A 23,693-nucleotide genomic window follows, 5' to 3' on the forward strand; every position below is an offset into this window, starting at 1 on the left:
GACACACACAATTTATAAATTCGAAAAAAATATTATATATTCTATATATAAACTATTTTATAATATATTTGCATATAGATTCTTGGTTCTATTATTTTAGAAAAGATGATTTATTGAATATGGTCAAAAAACGAATTATATATGTTAAAATTTGATAACATTTTTTAAAATTTTGACAAAATTTTAAATAATTTATGATAAAAAAATAAAATAAAGATAAAAAGGAATTGATTGAAAAAAATAAAAACTTAGCATGAATGCAAACCCGTACAATCTGTTTTATCGATACGAAATGACAGTAAGGTACTAAAGAGGAGAGGTAGATATAGATGACGTCATTCTCCTGACAACAACGACCAGAGAGAAAGATGAGAGCGGCCAGGCCGGCGTTTTGGCTGTTACCGTTTTTACGGGACTGCTTGAAGCGCCCCTCGCACCCGTTTTTAATATCGGAACTAACTGCACACCCATTTTCTGGCAGGGTCGATAAAGTTTGTATTTGGTGCGAGTCCGTGCTACGCCCATAATTTTCGTGTTAACACAGTATCACGTATTCATTCTGTATATGTGCGATCTTTTCTCTTTATTTATATATATATATATATATATATATATATATATGTATTTATATAATTTGTATAAAAACTAAAATATAATTATTAAAATATATATATATATATGTATATGTGTAATGAAATATATAAATCTTATTTTAATTAAAATAAAAAGAACGATTAATTGTTCGACCACCTGGATTTTGGAATGTAATTTTTAATATATATTATATTATATTTAATATTTATCGCCGCTTCTATTAATATGAAGTGCAATGTCAACGTGCAATAATGTACAATTATTTAAAGTTTCCATGCCTAATGTATCATGCCGGTATAAAAGAACGTCAAGTAGCATGCGTAGCCGAGCAACTAAGATGACGAGCTGAAATCGTGGACATTTCAAGTTCAAACCCCTGCCTTTTTCAGATTTTTTTTTCACTTTTTTCAAATAAGTTATTATGTGTATAAATGTGTAATAATCAATATATCATTATTTGATAATTTTTTTTGTAATGGAACAAAATAAATTATTTTTTAATTCTGCAAGAAATTTAATTATTATGCAAACGCCCACACACATAATTTAGATATTCAATTTTTTTTAGTTCAAATGTTTCTTGCAATTTGTATACGACAATCAGTCCACTCGCTGTGCCACAGATTGCATCGCATAATACGCTCAGAGTTATAATACGATAGAGATCGCTTTTTTTCGCTGTTTTTCCTTGAAATAAATAAATTTTACGTGTTGTGTACGCGTGTTTAGTATATTTGTTTCTTTCATATTAATTTTAACTATAATTAGTTTTTTAATTAAGATTATTTTAGTGTTAGTTGTTTATTTGTTAGTGTCCTGTTTTCTTTAATTTCGCATTTTTTAATTTTCTTTTTTTTTTGGTGTTGGTGCTAATTATTATTTTTATTTTACAATGTCGAGTAAACACCGGTTTTACGATAAATGTGTGTATTTAAATTGCACAAATATTAGGACAAAAGATGGAAAACGTTTATTTCGATTTCCATTACAAACGGGTGCGAGACATGATTTATGGTTACGCCATAGTGGTGAGTTTATAAAATTGATTTACTTATTTATATCAATATATAATATATATTGATATGATATATGAAATAAATATATATATATTCTTTGTTTTTTTTAATAAAATATGTCAGATATTATGTATGTTTACGTATGGATTACGTTGAAGTGTTTCTTTGCCGCGTTTTTCTGATCTCGCCGACGGTTCGCGAATCCTGTGCGAATAAAAAACGATGCGCGTGTGTGTGTGCGTGCGATTGTGATGATCAGTTTCAGTTCGTCTTCAACGCTTCAAAGATAATATAAAATCGTTCTAGTGTGTTATACAAAAATATGTTTTTATAAACTTACAGCAGTTCGGGACCTCTTCTCTCGTCAAGCGTCAAAAACTAATTATAGTTAAAATTAATATGAAAGAAACAAATATACTAAACACGCGTACACAACACGTAAAATTTATTTATTTCAAAGAAAAACAGCGTAAAGCGATCTCTATCGTATTATAACTCTGAGCGTATTATGCGATGCAATCTGTGGCACAGCGAGTGGACTGATTGTCGTATACAGATTGCAAGAAACATTTGAACTAAAAAAAATTGAATATCTAAATTATGTGTGTGGGCGTTTGCATTAATAATTAAATTCCTTGCAGAATTAAAAAATAATTTATTTTGTTCCATTACAAAAAAAATTAACAAATAATGATATATTGATTATTACACATTTATACAATAATAACTTATTTGAAAAAAGTGAAAAAAAAATCTGAAAAAGGCAGGGGTTTGAACTTGAAATGTCCACGATTTCAGCTCGTCATCTTAGTTGCTCGGCTACGCATGCTACTTGACGTTCTTTTATACCGGCATGATACATTAGGCATGGAAACTTTAAATAATTGTACATTATTGCACGTTGACATTGCACTTCATATTAATAGAAGCGGCGATAAATATTAAATATAATATAATATATATTAAAAATTACATTCCAAAATCCAGGTGGTCGAAATTAATCGTTCTTTTTATTTTAATTAAAATAAGATTTATATATTTCATTACACATATACATATATATATATATTTTAATAATTATATTTTAGTTTTTATACAAATTATATAAATACATATATATATATATATATATATATATATATATATAAATAAAGAGAAAAGATCGCTCATATACAGAATGAATACGTGATACTGTGTTAACACGAAAATTATGGGCGTAGCACGGACTCGCACCAAATACAAACTTTATCGACCCTGCCAGAAAATGGGTGTGCAGTTAGTTCCGATATTAAAAACGGGTGCGAGGGGCGCTTCAAGCAGTCCCGTAAAAACGGTAACAGCCAAAACGCCGGCCTGGCCGCTCTCATCTTTCTCTCTGCAACGACCGGATTGATTTGCATCTCAGCAGTTTCGTGTATATGTAATCTGAGAAGTCAAGAAAATCCTTTCTCTGATTACACCAAGAACGCCGGTGTGATTGCTTTACGGCTTTCCTTCGCTGGCACCTGACATCCAACATTGGTACATAGATATACATATATATCTGTAAAGGTGTTTTTCGAAATCACTTACGAATTGGTACACGTAAGTTGGTCCACTTCGATTGCAACCTATACGGTTCCTTAGGATATCAAACTGCTGCTTCTTCAAGAGTGACCAGAAGGGACATCGTCCCGGATCGAAATTAGACCTCTTATATGCTGTAAATGTTGCTAAACCTTGACCCAATTAGACTCGTCGACCCTAGATTTCTAATATATGCCTTATTTCAGATGATGATGCAAACCTGTGTGGAAATTGTTCACCCTCTTCGTTGAACTTTCATCGTTGATCATGGAAAGCGACGATTAAATTGTAAACACGTCGAGGAAACATGTGCAGATGCTGCGGACTACTATCGGGTGGATGACAGGCTCTTCAAGGATGGATTCCAGTAAGAAAGCGGAGACAGTTAATAGCAGTCAGAGCACAGTCGCACAGTCTGAAAGCTCGGACTCTATTGAGGTACATAGAGTGTTACAAGAAACCTGAACATATGTCGTTACACAATCTTTACTAATTTATTTGCAATATTTTTTTTTTTATTATTTTATTTTATATTAATTTTGTATTGGATATCGTTTGGCGTTGTTAGAAAGATAATAAAACTAATATTTTGTATTACATTGAATTCCTTAGGGGAACAATAGAATATTTATCTATTTATTTATCTATTAATTTATTGATTACAGGTAGACAATTCGCGTACAGTCTTGTTAAAGATAGCAACTCTGTATGCGGAACGTCTTATGAACGACATCTGTCTTGTTGTGGATGGTGTGGAGTATCCGGCACATCGACTTATACTCTGTGCTTCTAGCGATGTTTTCCAAGTAAATACTTTTATATACCATATATACATACATATAAGATTTAATATAGAATAATATATACATACATATATATATATAATTCTATATTAAATCTTATGTGATCTAATATCAATGTGATATCCTATCAATGTGATCTAATATAGAAATGAGTGATTTAATATAAAATTATACATATATATATATATATATAAGATTTAATAAGATTTAATATAGAATGTGATCTAATATAGAAATGAGTGATTTAATATATAATTATATTTATATATATATATATATATATATATATATATATATAAAGATGTAATAAAATTTAATATAGAATGATGCTAAATGATGCTAAATGTTGACTGGTTTTCAGGTGATGCTGATGAGTCCGCAATGGAGCGAGTCTCAAGAAAGCAGGGTAACCCTTCAAGAAACGCCTCAGTGCGCGCCCATATTCAGCGAATTTTTGCGCTACTTTTACACCGGTCAAATGAGAATAAACTATAGCGTCGTTCTACCAATACTGTCTCTAGCCGATAAGTACAACGTCAAAGATTTGATATTGTTGTGCCTTGACTACATGCGAAATCATATCGCGCTCGCTGCCATACACGGCACCCTGGTGTCCTGGCTGCAGTACACGCTGAACTGCGGCCACCACGACATCAGCCAGGCGTGCCAGAATTTCATCAAGTGGAACTTAGGGCTTGTGGCGAGGACCGCGGACTTCGGGAATTTCGACTTAGATATTCTAGTATCGTTGCTACACCAAAGCAGCTTAGTCATAAAGGACGAGATGACGCTCTACAAGTGCCTAGAATTTTGGCTGGATCATCAGGCGGAACGTTTGAGAGCGCAGCTGTCGCCGGACGAGTTGGAAGCGACATTGCATCAACTGGTGATCGCGGTGATGTCGCCCGTACGATTCCCGATGATGTCACCGCGGCAACTGGCGGATCTGCTGCTGTCGCCGTTGACGAAGAAATACAAGGAGTTCTTCGTAGAACGTATGTCGATTGGCATGTCCTTCCATTCGGGTCAAACGGACAGAGTGAGAGAAGTGAGTCTTAACGAGGAGGATGGGGCTTTGTTGTTCGAGCCTAGACTGTACACCGTCGACACCTGTAGCTCGCTACTGACCATAGAAAACTTCCACGGTCTACCGTCATATCACACGAGGACCCTCGTGTTTTCCAGTCATTCCAACTTGGCGGAATACGCCGGCGACAAGACCTGCGAGTGGGTGGTGGACATCTATCCCAAGGGCGTCTGGTTCAAGAAATTTTTCCTCATAGTCTGGCAGGGCACGGTGGAGATGCCCGAGCACGTGAAGCGATCGGTGAGGCTGTCGTTAACCTGCAAGGAGCCACCGTTTAACAGTCACATGCGCGTGAAGATCGGGGTCTTGATTTACGGTTTGCAGGACGGGGTGGAACATATCGCGAGAGTCACCGAGATCATTCACAGATTCAGCAGGAAGGATCGTATCCTGAATCTCGACGATCTCCTGCCGTTCGAGGAGCTCAATCCGCAACAGGGCTCGGTCTCGGAAAACGTGTCTCCCTTCCTGGTGGGTCCCAACAAAGACATGCTCAAATTACATATTGTTATATCGCCAGCCAATTAGCGTTTTACGACGTCACGTTATGTTCGATGCAAAAAATCATAGCGAGACAGATGTTTATTACCTTTTGTTTTTATATAAAAATATGATAGGCATCACAAATTTTGTTTCTCTGACTATGCGATCACGTTTTCCTTCTTTTGTTTCTTATGCGCAAATATTTTCCCAACATAAAAAATTTTAAAATTTAGTACGTACCCCCAGGTAGCAAGTTTGCTTGGGACGTATAATTGCTTCCATCCTCCTACGTATTATTATTATTATTATAGATATATTTGCGAATATATTCTATAAATTTTAAATATCAATTCAATTTCTTGCGCAAAACATTTACGTGATACAAAAGAAGAAAAAGAAAATGATATCTTAATGAGGTATATTATCATTATGTGGATATATCAAATGCGATGTACTTTGGCAAAAAAGTTTAGTAGCTCCTGCTGCCACACTGTCAATGTGATTCTTTACGTATAAACTGTTACGATTTTGTCTAATGTCTTGTAAGGTGTGAGTGTGTACTGTATATATTATAATATAGAGCTGAGATATACAAACATTATTTTAAGTCTAACAAATTATGTGGTTATTGTGTGCAATATGTGACGATGCAGAATGCGAGCGTACTTTATGAACATATATAGATATATACGTGTTATAATATATAGGCTTGTGTATATTAGAGTCCTGACTCGCGAACCGATATTACATTTTTGTAACAAAATTGTCAATATAATGAAGATTTTTAGCGTCCATAAAGATTTTTTTAATTCTTCTTCCAGAGGCAAAAGATATCTCTTATCACACTTGAGGTAAGAGATATTTTCTGTTTCCGGTAGAAATCAGAGCTTGCACAGATATTCCATATCTCGTTAAAAAGGCGAAGGATAAAAAGCATTTTCCAAGATAAGACGCAGCTTTAATGCTGCTTTATTTATCGTTATTATTTTTGTTATTATTATTACGCTTTTGAGATACGGAATGTCTGTAGGATTTCTTATTATGTAATATTTTGTTTTCTTTCTACTCTATCTCTGTATATATGAGAGATTTCCGATGAGTTGTTGAAAGAAAAAATTGACATCGCTTTCTTACCACCGATATTACGTGTTCCTGCGTTGAGGATTTTATTTATTAACTTATCAGTTAATATTGTAGCGAGACTAAGACCTGGGAAAATAAATAAACATGTAATCTTTATTCTTAAATGTGTTATGTAGCAATATTTTAATTTCCAAAATCCCATTTATTATAATTATATTATACATATATTATTTTTTTATATGCTTGTTCGGTTTATCATAAAATGTGAATTATTAAATCTAATATGTCAAAGATAATTTTTTAAAAATATATTTACATTTAAAATATATTTAAATGTATAAATACAAAAAACTAGTAACCGAATTATTTTAATATGACAGTTATAATGATAAATTAGATTATAATAAAATTGTATCGAGTGTCCGTAATAGTAAATACATTATTAGTACAGTAAAATTTGTAAAGTAGGTCATTTTTTGTTATACATATATACGTCTTATGTATATGTCACTATATTTCTTCTCTTTATGGCTAGAGATAATATCAAAATTTATATCCTTATATATTTCATTTTCAATTGAAAGAATTTCCAAATTTAATATAATTTTTCTTGACTTATTGTTATAGTGATGATCTTAAAAAATTTTTTATTAACTTCAATTTAATACAATTTCTTTCACATAAAGCCACTGTGTTACCGGAATAGTTAAAAATATTTACGAGCAATTTAATAATACTGATGTTAATAAGTATTTTAAAACACTGTAAAAAATTTATTGCGAAAAATATCACCCCAATCAAGGTTCGAACCTGGATCTTCCTATATTCTAGTACGGGCGTCTCTATCAATTCAACTTTAAAATATATAGAAATTTTTATTGCCATTTTTGCGGTCCTTCAAATTTTTTACATGAGACAAGTGCCTCGTTCGCCACACCCTAATGCCGGCTCTGATAACATATACTTATATAAGTCTATGGTTATATGGTAAGCCTTGAACAAGCAGTGAAAGGCAGACTTGGTCTCATGTGTCAGTGTCTTTTACATTTCAGTCGCAGCAATCACGTATATTTTGTGCTTCAATAAATAATGTAAGTACATTGAATAATATAAATAACATTTTACTTATTATTAAATAATTACGTATTAATTATTAAATAAATTTGTTTATATAGTAACGTGTGTAGATCTTAATCATTCAAAAATATCGCGGATTTATAAGATATATATATATGAAAATCTCTCCTCCAATTTTAAAGTCGACCAGACTGGCAATAATTTATTTAAAAAATTTTGGTTAAATTACAACGTTTCGGCTGTCATTGCAGCCCTTTTCAAGTAATCTATGAACAATTATATACATATAAATATACTCTTAATGCGCTTAATCATACAAATAATTATAAATTTACAAAAATATATATGTTTACGTACCAGATTAATACAATAAATCAAATTTACAGCAAACCCCCGACAAAATTAACCATTGTTTTGTTGAACAATGTGTAACAGACAGAAGTGAGCCCGAAAAAATAGATGTTGACTGTTAGCAGAAAACTTAGTCACTAACGCGTTGAGAAAATAGAAAACCAGAGTACTGTGTCTTTCGCAATTTTTTAAAAAGTCAATACAAAGTCAAATAAATAAATAAATAAATAAATAAATATGTAACATATGACAATATAATATATTAAATAGCTTCAAGAACGCGATCATAAATCCCACTGAAATTCTCCGTATCTTTTTGTAAATTAATGCTCTTTCTTTGGTTTTTTATATAGAACATTTCTGCTATTTCTCTTTTTCTGGTTTGTTTTTCTTGATGCAGAATCACAGGAGAATCCCAACGGAACTCATGATCGTTGCAAGTCCGATGCAAACTAACAACTGAGTGTGATGTCGTGTCTTTTTTGATGTTATTTTTATGTTCCTTAATACGTGTTTCTAAATGTCGCTTTGTTTGTCCAATATATGTAGAGTCACAGTTCGCGCATTCAATCTTATAAACGACATCGGTTCTTTTTAAGTTGTCAATACTATCTTTTCCTCTTTTTATCAATGTGTCTAATTTTTTAGGAACGGTATATAATACACCGATTCCATTTTTGTTTATGCAACGAGTAATATTTTCGCTCAAACCTCTAATATACGGCAACGCTATAGCATTTCGTGTATCAAATTTATCTCGATTAGACGCACCAAAATTACCGCCAAATTTAATCGCCCTAAGTCTCTTGTTAATAATTTTGTTTATGACTGTTGACGGGTAACAATTGTTACGAAGAATTCGTTTGACTAAGATGATGTTTTTCTCGTGAAACATAGGGTCCGCGAGTAAAATAGCCCTGTCCACGAGGCTTGTGATCACACTAATTTTATAACGCATCGGATGGTTCGAAAGAAAATTTATATAACGGCCTGAAAACGTAGGCTTACGGAACCAGTCAGTCGTCAATTTGCCATTAACTCGTATAACGTTTGTGTCTAAAAAACTTAAGGAACAATTGTTCTCCAATTCAAACGTAAACCTTAGTCGAGTGTGAAAGCTATTGAAAATCGTAAGCATATCCTCCACTTTACATTTCGGAATAATTGAAAAAATGTCATCAACATATCTGAAATAACAATAGGGCTCAAAATCCAATTGACGCAAACAATATGATTCCAAATCGTCCATAACCATATCAGACAAAATTGGAGACAAAGGAGACCCCATAGGCGAACCGAAAACCTGCTCGTAAAATTTTCCATCAAAAACAAAACTAGTCGAGCGCATAACCGTGTCAATAGCATGTAAAAACTGTGCCATGTTAAATGAAGTAAATTGTGAGATATCATCCCAACGATTTTCTATTGCTGCTTTTATTAATTCCCACGGTGTGTTTGTAAAAAGCGAAGTCACATCCAACGAAATCATGACATGATCGTCATCAATGTTTTTATCCTTAATAATTTCAACAAAGGACCAACTATCCTTAATGTGAGATCGAGGTTTATTGACTGCATTTTGCAAAATCTCACTTAAATAAGATGCAATGTAATAAACCGGACTTCCTAACGTTGAAATTATGATACGAAGAGGGTAACCTACTTTATGGATCTTAGGTAAACCATAAGCACGAGGCAAATTGCCATTAGTACATCTCAATTGTTTGTAAACCGAATCATCTATGAGTCCATTATCCAACCAAGATTTTAATAAGGTCGTGATCTTTGCGTTGAGAGCGTTTAATGGATTTTTATTAAGTGATTTATAGGTGGAAACATCTTTCAGTAAACAATTCATTTTACCCACATAGTCAGTCCGATTCATCAATACTGTGACCTGGCCCTTATCTGCTTTTGTTACGAAAATGTTACTATTTGATTTCAAAAATTTTGAACTATAAGCATATCTATTCAAAATGTAACTATCAATATGACTCACATGCTTTTGTTTACTTAAAAATTTGTGTACTGAGCTCGCTACTGAAAATCTCACATTGTCGATGTTATCCTTAGGAAACTTTCTATAATTTGCTTCTATGTTTTTTATGTTTTCCAAAACCGAGATTTTCCTATCATTTTTATTATTTCTAAAAATGGGCACGCCGAACTTGTCGCCCAAACTCAAAAAATTCATAACTGAATCCGGAACGCGATAATTACTAATGTTAACAATCCATTTGCTGTAATCTATTTTTGTCAATGGATTTCGAACCCCATAATACTTCCGACAAATGTAATCGAATTTCTTTCTTAAACGCCACTTTTCTTTATTATTATATTTGTAGAGAATATGCTTATTATAATCCACAAATCCGAGGACAAAATCATACGGTAAATTATTATACAATCGTTTCTCTATCTGATTCAAATTGGCACGCAAGACACGCAATTTGCAGTTGATATCTTCTATCTCTAAGTTTAATAACACGATTTTGTTACGATGCTGGAAATATAGCCATTTACGTGTGACATTTCTGCTCTGGAAAACATTTGATTTAATTGCTATACCGTTGTTTATATGCGGAGGTGAAATATCCATCCGTCTGCAACGTAGTAAAAAGATCAGCTGTTGGTATGTTTTGCAAATGTTCTTCTTAGTCTTGATCCACGATTTAAGCATCAAGGACATTTGCCTACTAAATTTCTCCGCCATATAATTAAAATAGCCTCTTTGTATAACCACCATAGTAAGGTCTTGGTGTAATAAAATAAATGATAATCCTTAACAGTCGCCAGTAATAAATATGAAAATCTCTCCTCCAATTTTAAAGTCGACCAGACTGGCAATAATTTATTTAAAAAATTTTGGTTAAATTACAACGTTTCGGCTGTCATTGCAGCCCTTTTCAAGTAATCTATGAACAATTATATACATATAAATATACTCTTAATGCGCTTAATCATACAAATAATTATAAATTTACAAAAATATATATGTTTACGTACCAGATTAATACAATAAATCAAATTTACAGCAAACCCCCGACAAAATTAACCATTGTTTTGTTGAACAATGTGTAACAGACAGAAGTGAGCCCGAAAAAATAGATGTTGACTGTTAGCAGAAAACTTAGTCACTAACGCGTTGAGAAAATAGAAAACCAGAGTACTGTGTCTTTCGCAATTTTTAAAAAGTCAATACAAAGTCAAATAAATAAATAAATAAATAAATAAATATGTAACATATGACAATATAATATATTAAATAGCTTCAAGAACGCGATCATAAATCCCACTGAAATTCTCCGTATCTTTTTGTAAATTAATGCTCTTTCTTTGGTTTTTTATATAGAACATTTCTGCTATTTCTCTTTTTCTGGTTTGTTTTTCTTGATGCAGAATCACAGGAGAATCCCAACGGAACTCATGATCGTTGCAAGTCCGATGCAAACTAACAACTGAGTGTGATGTCGTGTCTTTTTTGATGTTATTTTTATGTTCCTTAATACGTGTTTCTAAATGTCGCTTTGTTTGTCCAATATATGTAGAGTCACAGTTCGCGCATTCAATCTTATAAACGACATCGGTTCTTTTTAAGTTGTCAATACTATCTTTTCCTCTTTTTATCAATGTGTCTAATTTTTTAGGAACGGTATATAATACACCGATTCCATTTTTGTTTATGCAACGAGTAATATTTTCGCTCAAACCTCTAATATACGGCAACGCTATAGCATTTCGTGTATCAAATTTATCTCGATTAGACGCACCAAAATTACCGCCAAATTTAATCGCCCTAAGTCTCTTGTTAATAATTTTGTTTATGACTGTTGACGGGTAACAATTGTTACGAAAAATTCGTTTGACTAAGATGATGTTTTTCTCGTGAAACATAGGGTCCGCGAGTAAAATAGCCCTGTCCACGAGGCTTGTGATCACACTAATTTTATAACGCATCGGATGGTTCGAAAGAAAATTTATATAACGGCCTGAAAACGTAGGCTTACGGAACCAGTCAGTCGTCAATTTGCCATTAACTCGTATAACGTTTGTGTCTAAAAAACTTAAGGAACAATTGTTCTCCAATTCAAACGTAAACCTTAGTCGAGTGTGAAAGCTATTGAAAATCGTAAGCATATCCTCCACTTTACATTTCGGAATAATTGAAAAAATGTCATCAACATATCTGAAATAACAATAGGGCTCAAAATCCAATTGACGCAAACAATATGATTCCAAATCGTCCATAACCATATCAGACAAAATTGGAGACAAAGGAGACCCCATAGGCGAACCGAAAACCTGCTCGTAAAATTTTCCATCAAAAACAAAACTAGTCGAGCGCATAACCGTGTCAATAGCATGTAAAAACTGTGCCATGTTAAATGAAGTAAATTGTGAGATATCATCCCAACGATTTTCTATTGCTGCTTTTATTAATTCCCACGGTGTGTTAGTAAAAAGCGAAGTCACATCCAACGAAATCATGACATGATCGTCATCAATGTTTTTATCCTTAATAATTTCAACAAAGGACCAATCTATCCTTAATGTGAGATCGAGGTTTATTGACTGCATTTTGCAAAATCTCACTTAAATAAGATGCAATGTAATAAACCGGACTTCCTAACGTTGAAATTATGATACGAAGAGGGTAACCTACTTTATGGATCTTAGGTAAACCATAAGCACGAGGCAAATTGCCATTAGTACATCTCAATTGTTTGTAAACCGAATCATCTATGAGTCCATTATCCAACCAAGATTTTAATAAGGTCGTGATCTTTGCGTTGAGAGCGTTTAATGGATTTTTATTAAGTGATTTATAGGTGGAAACATCTTTCAGTAAACAATTCATTTTACCCACATAGTCAGTCCGATTCATCAATACTGTGACCTGGCCCTTATCTGCTTTTGTTACGAAAATGTTACTATTTGATTTCAAAAATTTTGAACTATAAGCATATCTATTCAAAATGTAACTATCAATATGACTCACATGCTTTTGTTTACTTAAAAATTTGTGTACTGAGCTCGCTACTGAAAATCTCACATTGTCGATGTTATCCTTAGGAAACTTTCTATAATTTGCTTCTATGTTTTTTATGTTTTCCAAAACCGAGATTTTCCTATCATTTTTATTATTTCTAAAAATGGGCACGCCGAACTTGTCGCCCAAACTCAAAAAATTCATAACTGAATCCGGAACGCGATAATTACTAATGTTAACAATCCATTTGCTGTAATCTATTTTTGTCAATGGATTTCGAACCCCATAATACTTCCGACAAATGTAATCGAATTTCTTTCTTAAACGCCACTTTTCTTTATTATTATATTTGTAGAGAATATGCTTATTATAATCCACAAATCCGAGGACAAAATCATACGGTAAATTATTATACAATCGTTTCTCTATCTGATTCAAATTGGCACGCAAGACACGCAATTTGCAGTTGATATCTTCTATCTCTAAGTTTAATAACACGATTTTGTTACGATGCTGGAAATATAGCCATTTACGTGTGACATTTATGCTCTGGAAAACATTTGATTTAATTGCTATACCGTTGTTTATATGCGGAGGTGAAATATCCATCCGTCTGCAACGTAGTAAAAAGATCAGCTGTTGGTATGTTTTGCAAATGTTCTTCTTAGTCTTGATCCACGATTTAAGCATCAAGGACATTTGCCTACTAAATTTCTCCGCCATATAATTAAAATAGCCTCTTTGTATAACCACCATAGTAAGGTCTTGGTGTAATAAAATAAATGATAATCCTTAACAGTCGCCAGTAATAAATATGAAAATCTCTCCTCCAATTTTAAAGTCGACCAGACTGGCAATAATTTATTTAAAAAATTTTTAGTTAAATTACAACGTTTCGGCTGTCATTGCAGCCCTTTTCAAGTAATCTATGAACAATTATATACATATAAATATACTCTTAATGCGCTTAATCATACAAATAATTATAAATTTACAAAAATATATATGTTTACGTACCAGATTAATACAATAAATCAAATTTACAGCAAACCCCCGACAAAATTAACCATTGTTTTGTTGAACAATGTGTAACAGACAGAAGTGAGCACGAAAAAATAGATGTTGACTGTTAGCAGAAAACTTAGTCACTAACGCGTTGAGAAAATAGAAAACCAGAGTACTGTGTCTTTCGCAATTTTTAAAAAGTCAATACAAAGTCAAATAAATAAATAAATAAATAAATAAATATGTAACATATGACAATATAATATATTAAATAGCTTCAAGAACGCGATCATAAATCCCACTGAAATTCTCCGTATCTTTTTGTAAATTAATGCTCTTTCTTTGGTTTTTTATATAGAACATTTCTGCTATTTCTCTTTTTCTGGTTTGTTTTTCTTGATGCAGAATCACAGGAGAATCCCAACGGAACTCATGATCGTTGCAAGTCCGATGCAAACTAACAACTGAGTGTGATGTCGTGTCTTTTTTGATGTTATTTTTATGTTCCTTAATACGTGTTTCTAAATGTCGCTTTGTTTGTCCAATATATGTAGAGTCACAGTTCGCGCATTCGATCTTATAAACGACATCGGTTCTTTTTAAGTTGTCAATACTATCTTTTCCTCTTTTTATCAATGTGTCTAATTTTTTAGGAACGGTATATAATACACCGATTCCATTTTTGTTTATGCAACGAGTAATATTTTCGCTCAAACCTCTAATATACGGCAACGCTATAGCATTTCGTGTATCAAATTTATCTCGATTAGACGCACCAAAATTACCGCCAAATTTAATCGCCCTAAGTCTCCTGTTAATAATTTTGTTTATGACTGTTGACGGGTAACAATTGTTACGAAGAATTCGTTTGACTAAGATGATGTTTTTCTCGTGAAACATAGGGTCCGCGAGTAAAATAGCCCTGTCCACGAGGCTTGTGATCACACTAATTTTATAACGCATCGGATGGTTCGAAAGAAAATTTATATAACGGCCTGAAAACGTAGGCTTACGGAACCAGTCAGTCGTCAATTTGCCATTAACTCGTATAACGTTTGTGTCTAAAAAACTTAAGGAACAATTGTTCTCCAATTCAAACGTAAACCTTAGTCGAGTGTGAAAGCTATTAAAAATCGTAAGCATATCCTCCACTTTACATTTCGGAATAATTGAAAAAATGTCATCAACATATCTGAAATAACAATAGGGCTCAAAATCCAATTGACGCAAACAATATGATTCCAAATCGTCCATAACCATATCAGACAAAATTGGAGACAAAGGAGACCCCATAGGCGAACCGAAAACCTGCTCGTAAAATTTTCCATCAAAAACAAAACTAGTCGAGCGCATAACCGTGTCAATAGCATGTAAAAACTGTGCCATGTTAAATGAAGTAAATTGTGAGATATCATCCCAACGATTTTCTATTGCTGCTTTTATTAATTCCCACGGTGTGTTAGTAAAAAGCGAAGTCACATCCAACGAAATCATGACATGATCGTCATCAATGTTTTTATCCTTAATAATTTCAACAAAGGACCAACTATCCTTAATGTGAGATCGAGGTTTATTGACTGCATTTTGCAAAATCTCACTTAAATAAGATGCAATGTAATAAACCGGACTTCCTAACGTTGAAATTATGATACGAAGAGGGTAACCTACTTTATGGATCTTAGGTAAACCATAAGCACGAGGCAAATTGCCATTAGTACATCTCAATTGTTTGTAAACCGAATCATCTATGAGTCCATTATCCAACCAAGATTTTAATAAGGTCGTGATCTTTGCGTTGAGAGCGTTTAATGGATTTTTATTAAGTGATTTATAGGTGGAAACATCTTTCAGTAAACAATTCATTTTACCCACATAGTCAGTCCGATTCATCAATACTGTGACCTGGCCCTTATCTGCTTTTGTTACGAAAATGTTACTATTTGATTTCAAAAATTTTGAACTATAAGCATATCTATTCAAAATGTAACTATCAATATGACTCACATGCTTTTGTTTACTTAAAAATTTGTGTACTGAGCTCGCTACTGAAAATCTCACATTGTCGATGTTATCCTTAGGAAACTTTCTATAATTTGCTTCTATGTTTTTTATGTTTTCCAAAACCGAGATTTTCCTATCATTTTTATTATTTCTAAAAATGGGCACGCCGAACTTGTCGCCCAAACTCAAAAAATTCATAACTGAATCCGGAACGCGATAATTACTAATGTTAACAATCCATTTGCTGTAATCTATTTTTGTCAATGGATTTCGAACCCCATAATACTTCCGACAAATGTAATCGAATTTCTTTCTTAAACGCCACTTTTCTTTATTATTATATTTGTAGAGAATATGCTTATTATAATCCACAAATCCGAGGACAAAATCATACGGTAAATTATTATACAATCGTTTTTCTATCTGATTCAAATTGGCACGCAAGACACCCAATTTGCAGTTGATATCTTCTATCTCTAAGTTTAATAACACGATTTTGTTACGATGCTGGAAATATAGCCATTTACGTGTGACATTTCTGCTCTGGAAAACATTTGATTTAATTGCTATACCGTTGTTTATATGCGGAGGTGAAATATCCATCCGTCTGCAACGTAGTAAAAAGATCAGCTGTTGGTATGTTTTGCAAATGTTCTTCTTAGTCTTGATCCACGATTTAAGCATCAAGGACATTTGCCTACTAAATTTCTCCGCCATATAATTAAAATAGCCTCTTTGTATAACCACCATAGTAAGGTCTTGGTGTAATAAAATAAATGATAATCCTTAACAGTCGCCAGTAATAAATATGAAAATCTCTCCTCCAATTTTAAAGTCGACCAGACTGGCAATAATTTATTTAAAAAATTTTTAGTTAAATTACAACGTTTCGGCTGTCATTGCAGCCCTTTTCAAGTAATCTATGAACAATTATATACATATAAATATACTCTTAATGCGCTTAATCATACAAATAATTATAAATTTACAAAAATATATATGTTTACGTACCAGATTAATACAATAAATCAAATTTACAGCAAACCCCCGACAAAATTAACCATTGTTTTGTTGAACAATGTGTAACAGACAGAAGTGAGCCCGAAAAAATAGATGTTGACTGTTAGCAGAAAACTTAGTCACTAACGCGTTGAGAAAATAGAAAACCAGAGTACTGTGTCTTTCGCAATTTTTTAAAAAGTCAATACAAAGTCAAATAAATAAATAAATAAATAAATAAATATGTAACATATGACAATATAATATATTAAATAGCTTCAAGAACGCGATCATAAATCCCACTGAAATTCTCCGTATCTTTTTGTAAATTAATGCTCTTTCTTTGGTTTTTTATATAGAACATTTCTGCTATTTCTCTTTTTCTGGTTTGTTTTTCTTGATGCAGAATCACAGGAGAATCCCAACGGAACTCATGATCGTTGCAAGTCCGATGCAAACTAACAACTGAGTGTGATGTCGTGTCTTTTTTGATGTTATTTTTATGTTCCTTAATACGTGTTTCTAAATGTCGCTTTGTTTGTCCAATATATGTAGAGTCACAGTTCGCGCATTCAATCTTATAAACGACATCGGTTCTTTTTAAGTTGTCAATACTATCTTTTCCTCTTTTTATCAATGTGTCTAATTTTTTTAGGAACGGTATATAATACACCGATTCCATTTTTGTTTATGCAACGAGTAATATTTTCGCTCAAACCTCTAATATACGGCAACGCTATAGCATTTCGTGTATCAAATTTATCTCGATTAGACGCACCAAAATTACCGCCAAATTTAATCGCCCTAAGTCTCTTGTTAATAATTTTGTTTATGACTGTTGACGGGTAACAATTGTTACGAAGAATTCGTTTGACTAAGATGATGTTTTTCTCGTGAAACATAGGGTCCGCGAGTAAAATAGCCCTGTCCACGAGGCTTGTGATCACACTAATTTTATAACGCATCGGATGGTTCGAAAGAAAATTTATATAACGGCCTGAAAACGTAGGCTTACGGAACCAGTCAGTCGTCAATTTGCCATTAACTCGTATAACGTTTGTGTCTAAAAAACTTAAGGAACAATTGTTCTCCAATTCAAACGTAAACCTTAGTCGAGTGTGAAAGCTATTGAAAATCGTAAGCATATCCTCCACTTTACATTTCGGAATAATTGAAAAAATGTCATCAACATATCTGAAATAACAGTGGGATTTATGATCGCGTTCTTGAAGCTATTTAATATATTATATTGTCATATGTTACATATTTATTTATTTATTTATTTATTTATTTGACTTTGTATTGACTTTTTAAAAAATTGCGAAAGACACAGTACTCTGGTTTTCTATTTTCTCAACGCGTTAGTGACTAAGTTTTCTGCTAACAGTCAACATCTATTTTTTCGGGCTCACTTCTGTCTGTTACACATTGTTCAACAAAACAATGGTTAATTTTGTCGGGGGTTTGCTGTAAATTTGATTTATTGTATTAATCTGGTACGTAAACATATATATTTTTGTAAATTTATAATTATTTGTATGATTAAGCGCATTAAGAGTATATTTATATGTATATAATTGTTCATAGATTACTTGAAAAGGGCTGCAATGACAGCCGAAACGTTGTAATTTAACCAAAATTTTTTAAATAAATTATTGCCAGTCTGGTCGACTTTAAAATTGGAGGAGAGATTTTCATATTTATTACTGGCGACTGTTAAGGATTATCATTTATATATATATATATATATATATATATATATATATATATACATTTAAAAATGTATTCTCTTTAATACATATTATTTAGAACATATTACTATATAATTATTTTAATAAATTAATATTTTAAAATTTAATTAGTAAATTAATTAACATTTAATTACAATTTAAAAAAAAACAGCTATTTAAGGTGCATATATATATTTGCTAATTAAATTATCATATTAATAATATGTTACACAAGTAAAAATAATACGTTTTAAATAATATACTTTAAATTGGATTAATATTTTTGACAGTTATCAGCTGATTTCTCTCAAAATATATTAATCGAGAATAAGATATATAATATATATAACATGTTATTATACTATTTTAATTTTTTTAACATATTATTATTTTATAATTTAATTAACAAATTAACTCTTTATTAATATTTCTTGACGAAATTGGTTGATTAAAGCGTCAAGTTGCTAATTTAATATGAAATAATTGTTATAATATATCTTTGACGCAAATAATATTTTTTGACAGAAATCAGCTGATAACTGTCAAGAAATGTTAAGAGTTCAAATAATTATATATTATTTTTAAAACATATATTATTAATTTTTTAAATTTATTATTATATTTTAAAATTTTAATAAACTTTTTTTAAATATCAATCTTTTTAATAAAAAAAAATCATATAGCGCGCGTATGTTGTTCTAGAGTTCATATAAGAAAAGAACGCAATTTCTAAATAAGTTTTTATTTTTATAAATTTTTTGAACATTTAAAAAAAAATTAAATATTACAATAGCATTAAATTATTTGAACTCGTAGTTTATTAATTTATTCAGATTTAGTACATATAATTTTGTATATTTGCATAACAAGATTTTTGTTTATATTTGCATCTTCCTGATACAGATACAAAATGAAGCTATATTCCGTTTCGGATGGTCCACCATCTCTCGCGTGTCGTCAACTGTTGAAAGCTTTGAATATCAAGTACGAATTGATAGATATGGATTTTGCAAAAGGCGAACATATGACTCAAGAGTACGAGAAGGTATTTCTTTAAAAAAATCGTATATAAATAAACAACGCATTGAAAGAATATTAAACTACATCGATCATTTTTGCAGTTAAATCCACAAAAGGAGATACCTACTCTGATTGATGATGATCTTATAATAGGAGAAAGGTGAAAAAGTTACCCAAAATGTATTTACTATTTGCGATTTTTATGATTTCAAAAAATTGAAGAAAAATTAATTTTTTCCTTATAATTAAGAAAACATTTAACAATAAGAGTGTGATTAAATATATGTGTATAAAGTTTGAAAAGCAGAATTTTTGCGAGGTTTTTTTGTAAGAAAAAGGTCTGTTATTTATACAATACCTAGATGATGTTTCTCGCAAGCGTATAAATTTATGCAGATGCAATTCACGCTGTGAAGGATAAATCAAAAGATGTGTATGTTACAGATTATTTATAAGTTCTTTAATTTATATCGCAATTTATGTAGCAACGCTATTTTGCAATATCTGGCCGATCGATATGATACGAATGGAAAACTGTATCCGAAGGAACCGAAATTGCGAGCGATTGTCAATCATCGTTTATGTTTCAATTTGGCGCTCTATTATCGTAATATTGCCGAATACGTTGTAAGTGCAATTTTAATTGACTTTTCTCGTATTTTTTTTATCGAGAATATTTATTTGTAATTATGCATGTTGCAGATGGCTCCGATATTCTACGATTATCAACGCACGCATTTGGGTCTGAAGAAAATGAAAATTGCTCTAGATATTTTCAATACGTATTTGCAACGCGAAAATTTCGAATTGGCGGCAGGCAGTGAGTATATAATATGTATTATTTTGTTAAAATTCTATCAATAAATTATTTCTTCGCAAACAATAAAATAAGATTCGAAAGTTTAACAGCTTTTATTAAATAATTATGAGATTGCAATGAAATAGCTAATAGTGATGAATAATTAATATTGACATAACAATGACACGAAATATTTATAAAAATTAATATTTAAAAAAGGAGAGAATTTTCGTGATATTTTTAAAATAACGAATTAAACAATACCCATGATAATAGAAAATAGAAAATGCATATTATATGATTTTTTTCGTATTTTTTCTTTGATGTACTTATTATTATTGTAACGAAAAATTAATATGTAAATATACGAATTAGCTTGCTAATTCAGTCAATAAATTTCTTCTTTGCGAATAATATATAATCGGTAAGATTCAAAGCTTGACAGCTTTTGTAAGATTATGGCATTGCAATGAAATATTGTCATAACAATATGACACAAAATATTTATGAAAATCGTATAAAAAAGAAAAGAATTTTTGTGATATTTTATAACAACAAATTAAAAAAAGAACCGCGATAATAAAAAATGGAAAGTGCATATATTATGAATTTCTTCTCATTTCTTCTTTTACGTATTTATCAATGCGAGGAGCAAAATTAATTGAAAAATTTGCACATATGCTTCTTCGCCATATTAATTCAATTATGGCTTTCTCATAGAGGATCATCATTTAACAATTTATTACGGTTGATCCTGTGTTTGGTGCCAAAAATACAAATAGAGTTGCATACACTTAGATTATTTCTGACAGAAGAAAATTTATTTGTTAATAAACAAAGCCCGGAGAAGTTTTGTATAAGTAGATATTTACATATACGCGCTCATATACATGCTTAAAAACTCATTTAACAATTTATTACGATCATCTTTGTGTTTGGTCCCAATAAGTACGAGTAGGGTTACATACTCTTAGATTATTTCTAACAGAGAAAAGTTTATTCATTAATAAGCAAATCCCGGAAGAGTTTTCCTTAAGTAGATATTTACATATACGCGCTCATTCATGCTTAAATACTCATTTAACAATTTATTATGATCATCCCTGTGCATGGTCTTAAAAAGTACAAGTAGGGTTACATACTCTTAGATTATTTCTGACAGAAAAAAATTAATTCGTTAATAAACAAAGCCCAAAAGAGTTTTGCTTAAGTAGATATTTACATATACGCGCACGTACACGCTTAAATACTCAAAGTATAAATAGCTAGGTTATTCTTTTTATTGGCAGCTTGTACATACAAAATAAGACCAGGCCATATTTGGCATTAGATAAAGAAAATATAAGTGAATGTTTAGATATCAATTTGGAAGCTTAGTAAACGAGAATAACTCATCTTACATTTTCGTGCACACAATTATAATTTCACTCATTAAGATTCCTTTATGAGGAAGCAATAATATTGAAAGAGGATAATAATTTTGTTTCCTCAGAAGGGAGATAGAGGAATCTTAATGAGTGAAATTAAATTTTGATCAATCAATGTGCAAGTTAAGCTTTGCCTCACATTTTGTCGATAAAACAGGGAAAAAAACTCTCTCCAGCATCCCCTTAACTTAGGTTTACTTACTTATTTATGTAGCAAAGGGTTTGTCCCGTTAATTCTGAATAAAAAAAAAATTTAATACCTACCATCCTTTGATGATCTATTTATATAAAAAAATTTATTAAGATATTTTAAAATTTGCGAAAGTTAGAGCAATCACGGACATTTCTAAAAAAATTCAAAATTTTATAAAAAATGAAATACTTTATGAATTTTTCTAGAAATTACAGTAAATAAAAGTGTAATTTTACTTGTATACCAAATTAGAGCGCTGCAAGTCAAATAAATTTTGAAATATTTAAAATCTAAATACAAATGTGGGTGTGCACATACATTTGTACATACATACCCATTTTTTTTAAATGTGATTTTTCGACGTTTTGAAACATTCTAAACACATTGGTATAGAAATCTGAAAAAAAATTTTTCATCAAAACAAAGTTACCCCTTTATAAGGAAACAAAGAATTAAAATTGTATATTTATCTTGCATTTAAATTAATTTAACAAAATTAAAGATTATATTTATTTTTTCTTTATATTATTTATATATAGATGACTTAACGATCGCTGATTTTCCGCTGATAACCGCGACGATGTGTCTGGAGGCCATCGACTTCAAATTGGACGCGTGGCCTTATGTGGCAAAGTGGTACGAAAATTTCAAACGGAAGTTCCCCGATCTTTGGGAAATCGCGGCGAGCGGAATGCGAGAGATCAGCCACTTTGAGAAACATCCCTATTTATCCAGCGTGGATCATCCGATACATCCGGTGCGCAAGAGCGCCTGAAGGAATTGTTGTAATTGCAAATATATATTTCGGGCGACTTTTCCTTTTATATGTGATATTTTATTATGAAGAAATTGAACATGAATACGCGGATATTTTTACTAAGATTTTTATTATCGACATATATACAGGTTGAGTTTTTTAACTTGAAACTGCAAAATATCTGGAAAACTAAGCATTGTACGAAAAAATGTTTTAAATAAACTTTCAATGAACATCAATAGTTTCAATAAACTTTCAATAGTTTCGAGGATGCAATTCTATCCCGTAAAAATTAGTCCCATAAATGTGATTAATTAAAGATAACCGAGCTTTGAAAATATTCGCGCGCCTAAATAATTCTTGGATTCTCGAAAAAGGAGGAAAGGGAGATTGATAAAAACCACGAATTTCTTCACTAGTGCGGAAAATCCACTATGATTTTCGAGGGAGATGAGGAAAACCACGGATTTTTCCGCTATTGCGAAAAAGCCACTATGATTTTCGAGGAAGATGAGGAAAATCACGGATCTTTCCGCTAGTGCGAGAAATCCATTATGATTTACGAGAAAGATAAGGAGGAAGAAACACTCACGTTATAAGTTTATAAAAAGAAACAACACGTTTATATATCTCAAATGATTAGAATGAAGTCGCCAGTGATGAATAAATTTCAAAGTGATTTATTAAAATCCGATCTAACTTGCCAGCATAA

The 23,693-nt window shown here is 31.6% G+C and overlaps 2 protein-coding genes across 4 annotated transcripts; both read left to right on the plus strand.

Moving 5' to 3' along the window:
* Window positions 1–2,921: 2,921 nt before the first annotated feature.
* Tango10 (transport and golgi organization 10) lies at window positions 2,922–6,796 on the plus strand. 2 transcript variants are annotated; one of them, XM_029305841.2, is made up of 4 exons: window positions 2,922–3,312; window positions 3,383–3,614; window positions 3,842–3,982; window positions 4,341–6,796. In XM_029305841.2, exons 2-4 carry the CDS (start codon window positions 3,492–3,494, stop codon window positions 5,592–5,594), a joined length of 1,518 nt encoding a protein of 505 aa, XP_029161674.2. In that variant the 5' UTR covers window positions 2,922–3,312; window positions 3,383–3,491; the 3' UTR covers window positions 5,595–6,796. The 2 variants fall into 2 exon arrangements, with proteins under 2 accessions (XP_029161674.2, XP_029161675.2); XM_029305842.2 differs by having other exon boundaries at window positions 2,922–3,131.
* Window positions 6,797–7,617: 821 nt separating this feature from the next.
* Window positions 7,618–23,220, plus strand: gfzf (GST-containing FLYWCH zinc-finger protein). Of its 2 annotated transcripts, none has more exons than XM_029305852.1 (6): window positions 7,618–7,723; window positions 19,689–19,830; window positions 19,907–19,965; window positions 20,291–20,432; window positions 20,508–20,625; window positions 22,764–23,220. In XM_029305852.1, exons 2-6 carry the CDS (start codon window positions 19,696–19,698, stop codon window positions 22,997–22,999), a joined length of 690 nt encoding a protein of 229 aa, XP_029161685.1. In that variant the 5' UTR covers window positions 7,618–7,723; window positions 19,689–19,695; the 3' UTR covers window positions 23,000–23,220. The 2 variants fall into 2 exon arrangements, with proteins under 2 accessions (XP_029161685.1, XP_085342444.1); XM_085486318.1 differs by lacking the exon at window positions 7,618–7,723 and adding an exon at window positions 17,999–18,192.
* The last annotated feature ends 473 nt before the right edge of the window (window positions 23,221–23,693 follow it).

Source organism: Nylanderia fulva, unplaced genomic scaffold, assembly GCF_048542155.1.
Source record: "Nylanderia fulva isolate GAGA-0341 unplaced genomic scaffold, ASM4854215v1 Scaffold42, whole genome shotgun sequence".
NCBI classification, from domain to species: domain Eukaryota; kingdom Metazoa; phylum Arthropoda; class Insecta; order Hymenoptera; family Formicidae; genus Nylanderia; species Nylanderia fulva.

Excerpts from the sequence above, each read along its gene's own strand:
- Tango10 (XM_029305841.2), top strand. The coding sequence starts at position 3,492 with ATGCTGCGGACTACTATCGGGTGGATGACAGGCTCTTCAAGGATGGAT. Across the intron at positions 3,615-3,841 it reads AAAGCTCGGACTCTATTGAG|GTAGACAATTCGCGTACAGT; the intron begins GTACATAGAGTG and ends TATTGATTACAG. Across the intron at positions 3,983-4,340 it reads CTTCTAGCGATGTTTTCCAA|GTGATGCTGATGAGTCCGCA; the intron begins GTAAATACTTTT and ends ACTGGTTTTCAG.
- gfzf (XM_029305852.1), top strand. The coding sequence starts at position 19,696 with ATGAAGCTATATTCCGTTTCGGATGGTCCACCATCTCTCGCGTGTCGT. Across the intron at positions 19,831-19,906 it reads TGACTCAAGAGTACGAGAAG|TTAAATCCACAAAAGGAGAT; the intron begins GTATTTCTTTAA and ends TCATTTTTGCAG. Across the intron at positions 20,626-22,763 it reads TTTCGAATTGGCGGCAGGCA|ATGACTTAACGATCGCTGAT; the intron begins GTGAGTATATAA and ends ATTTATATATAG.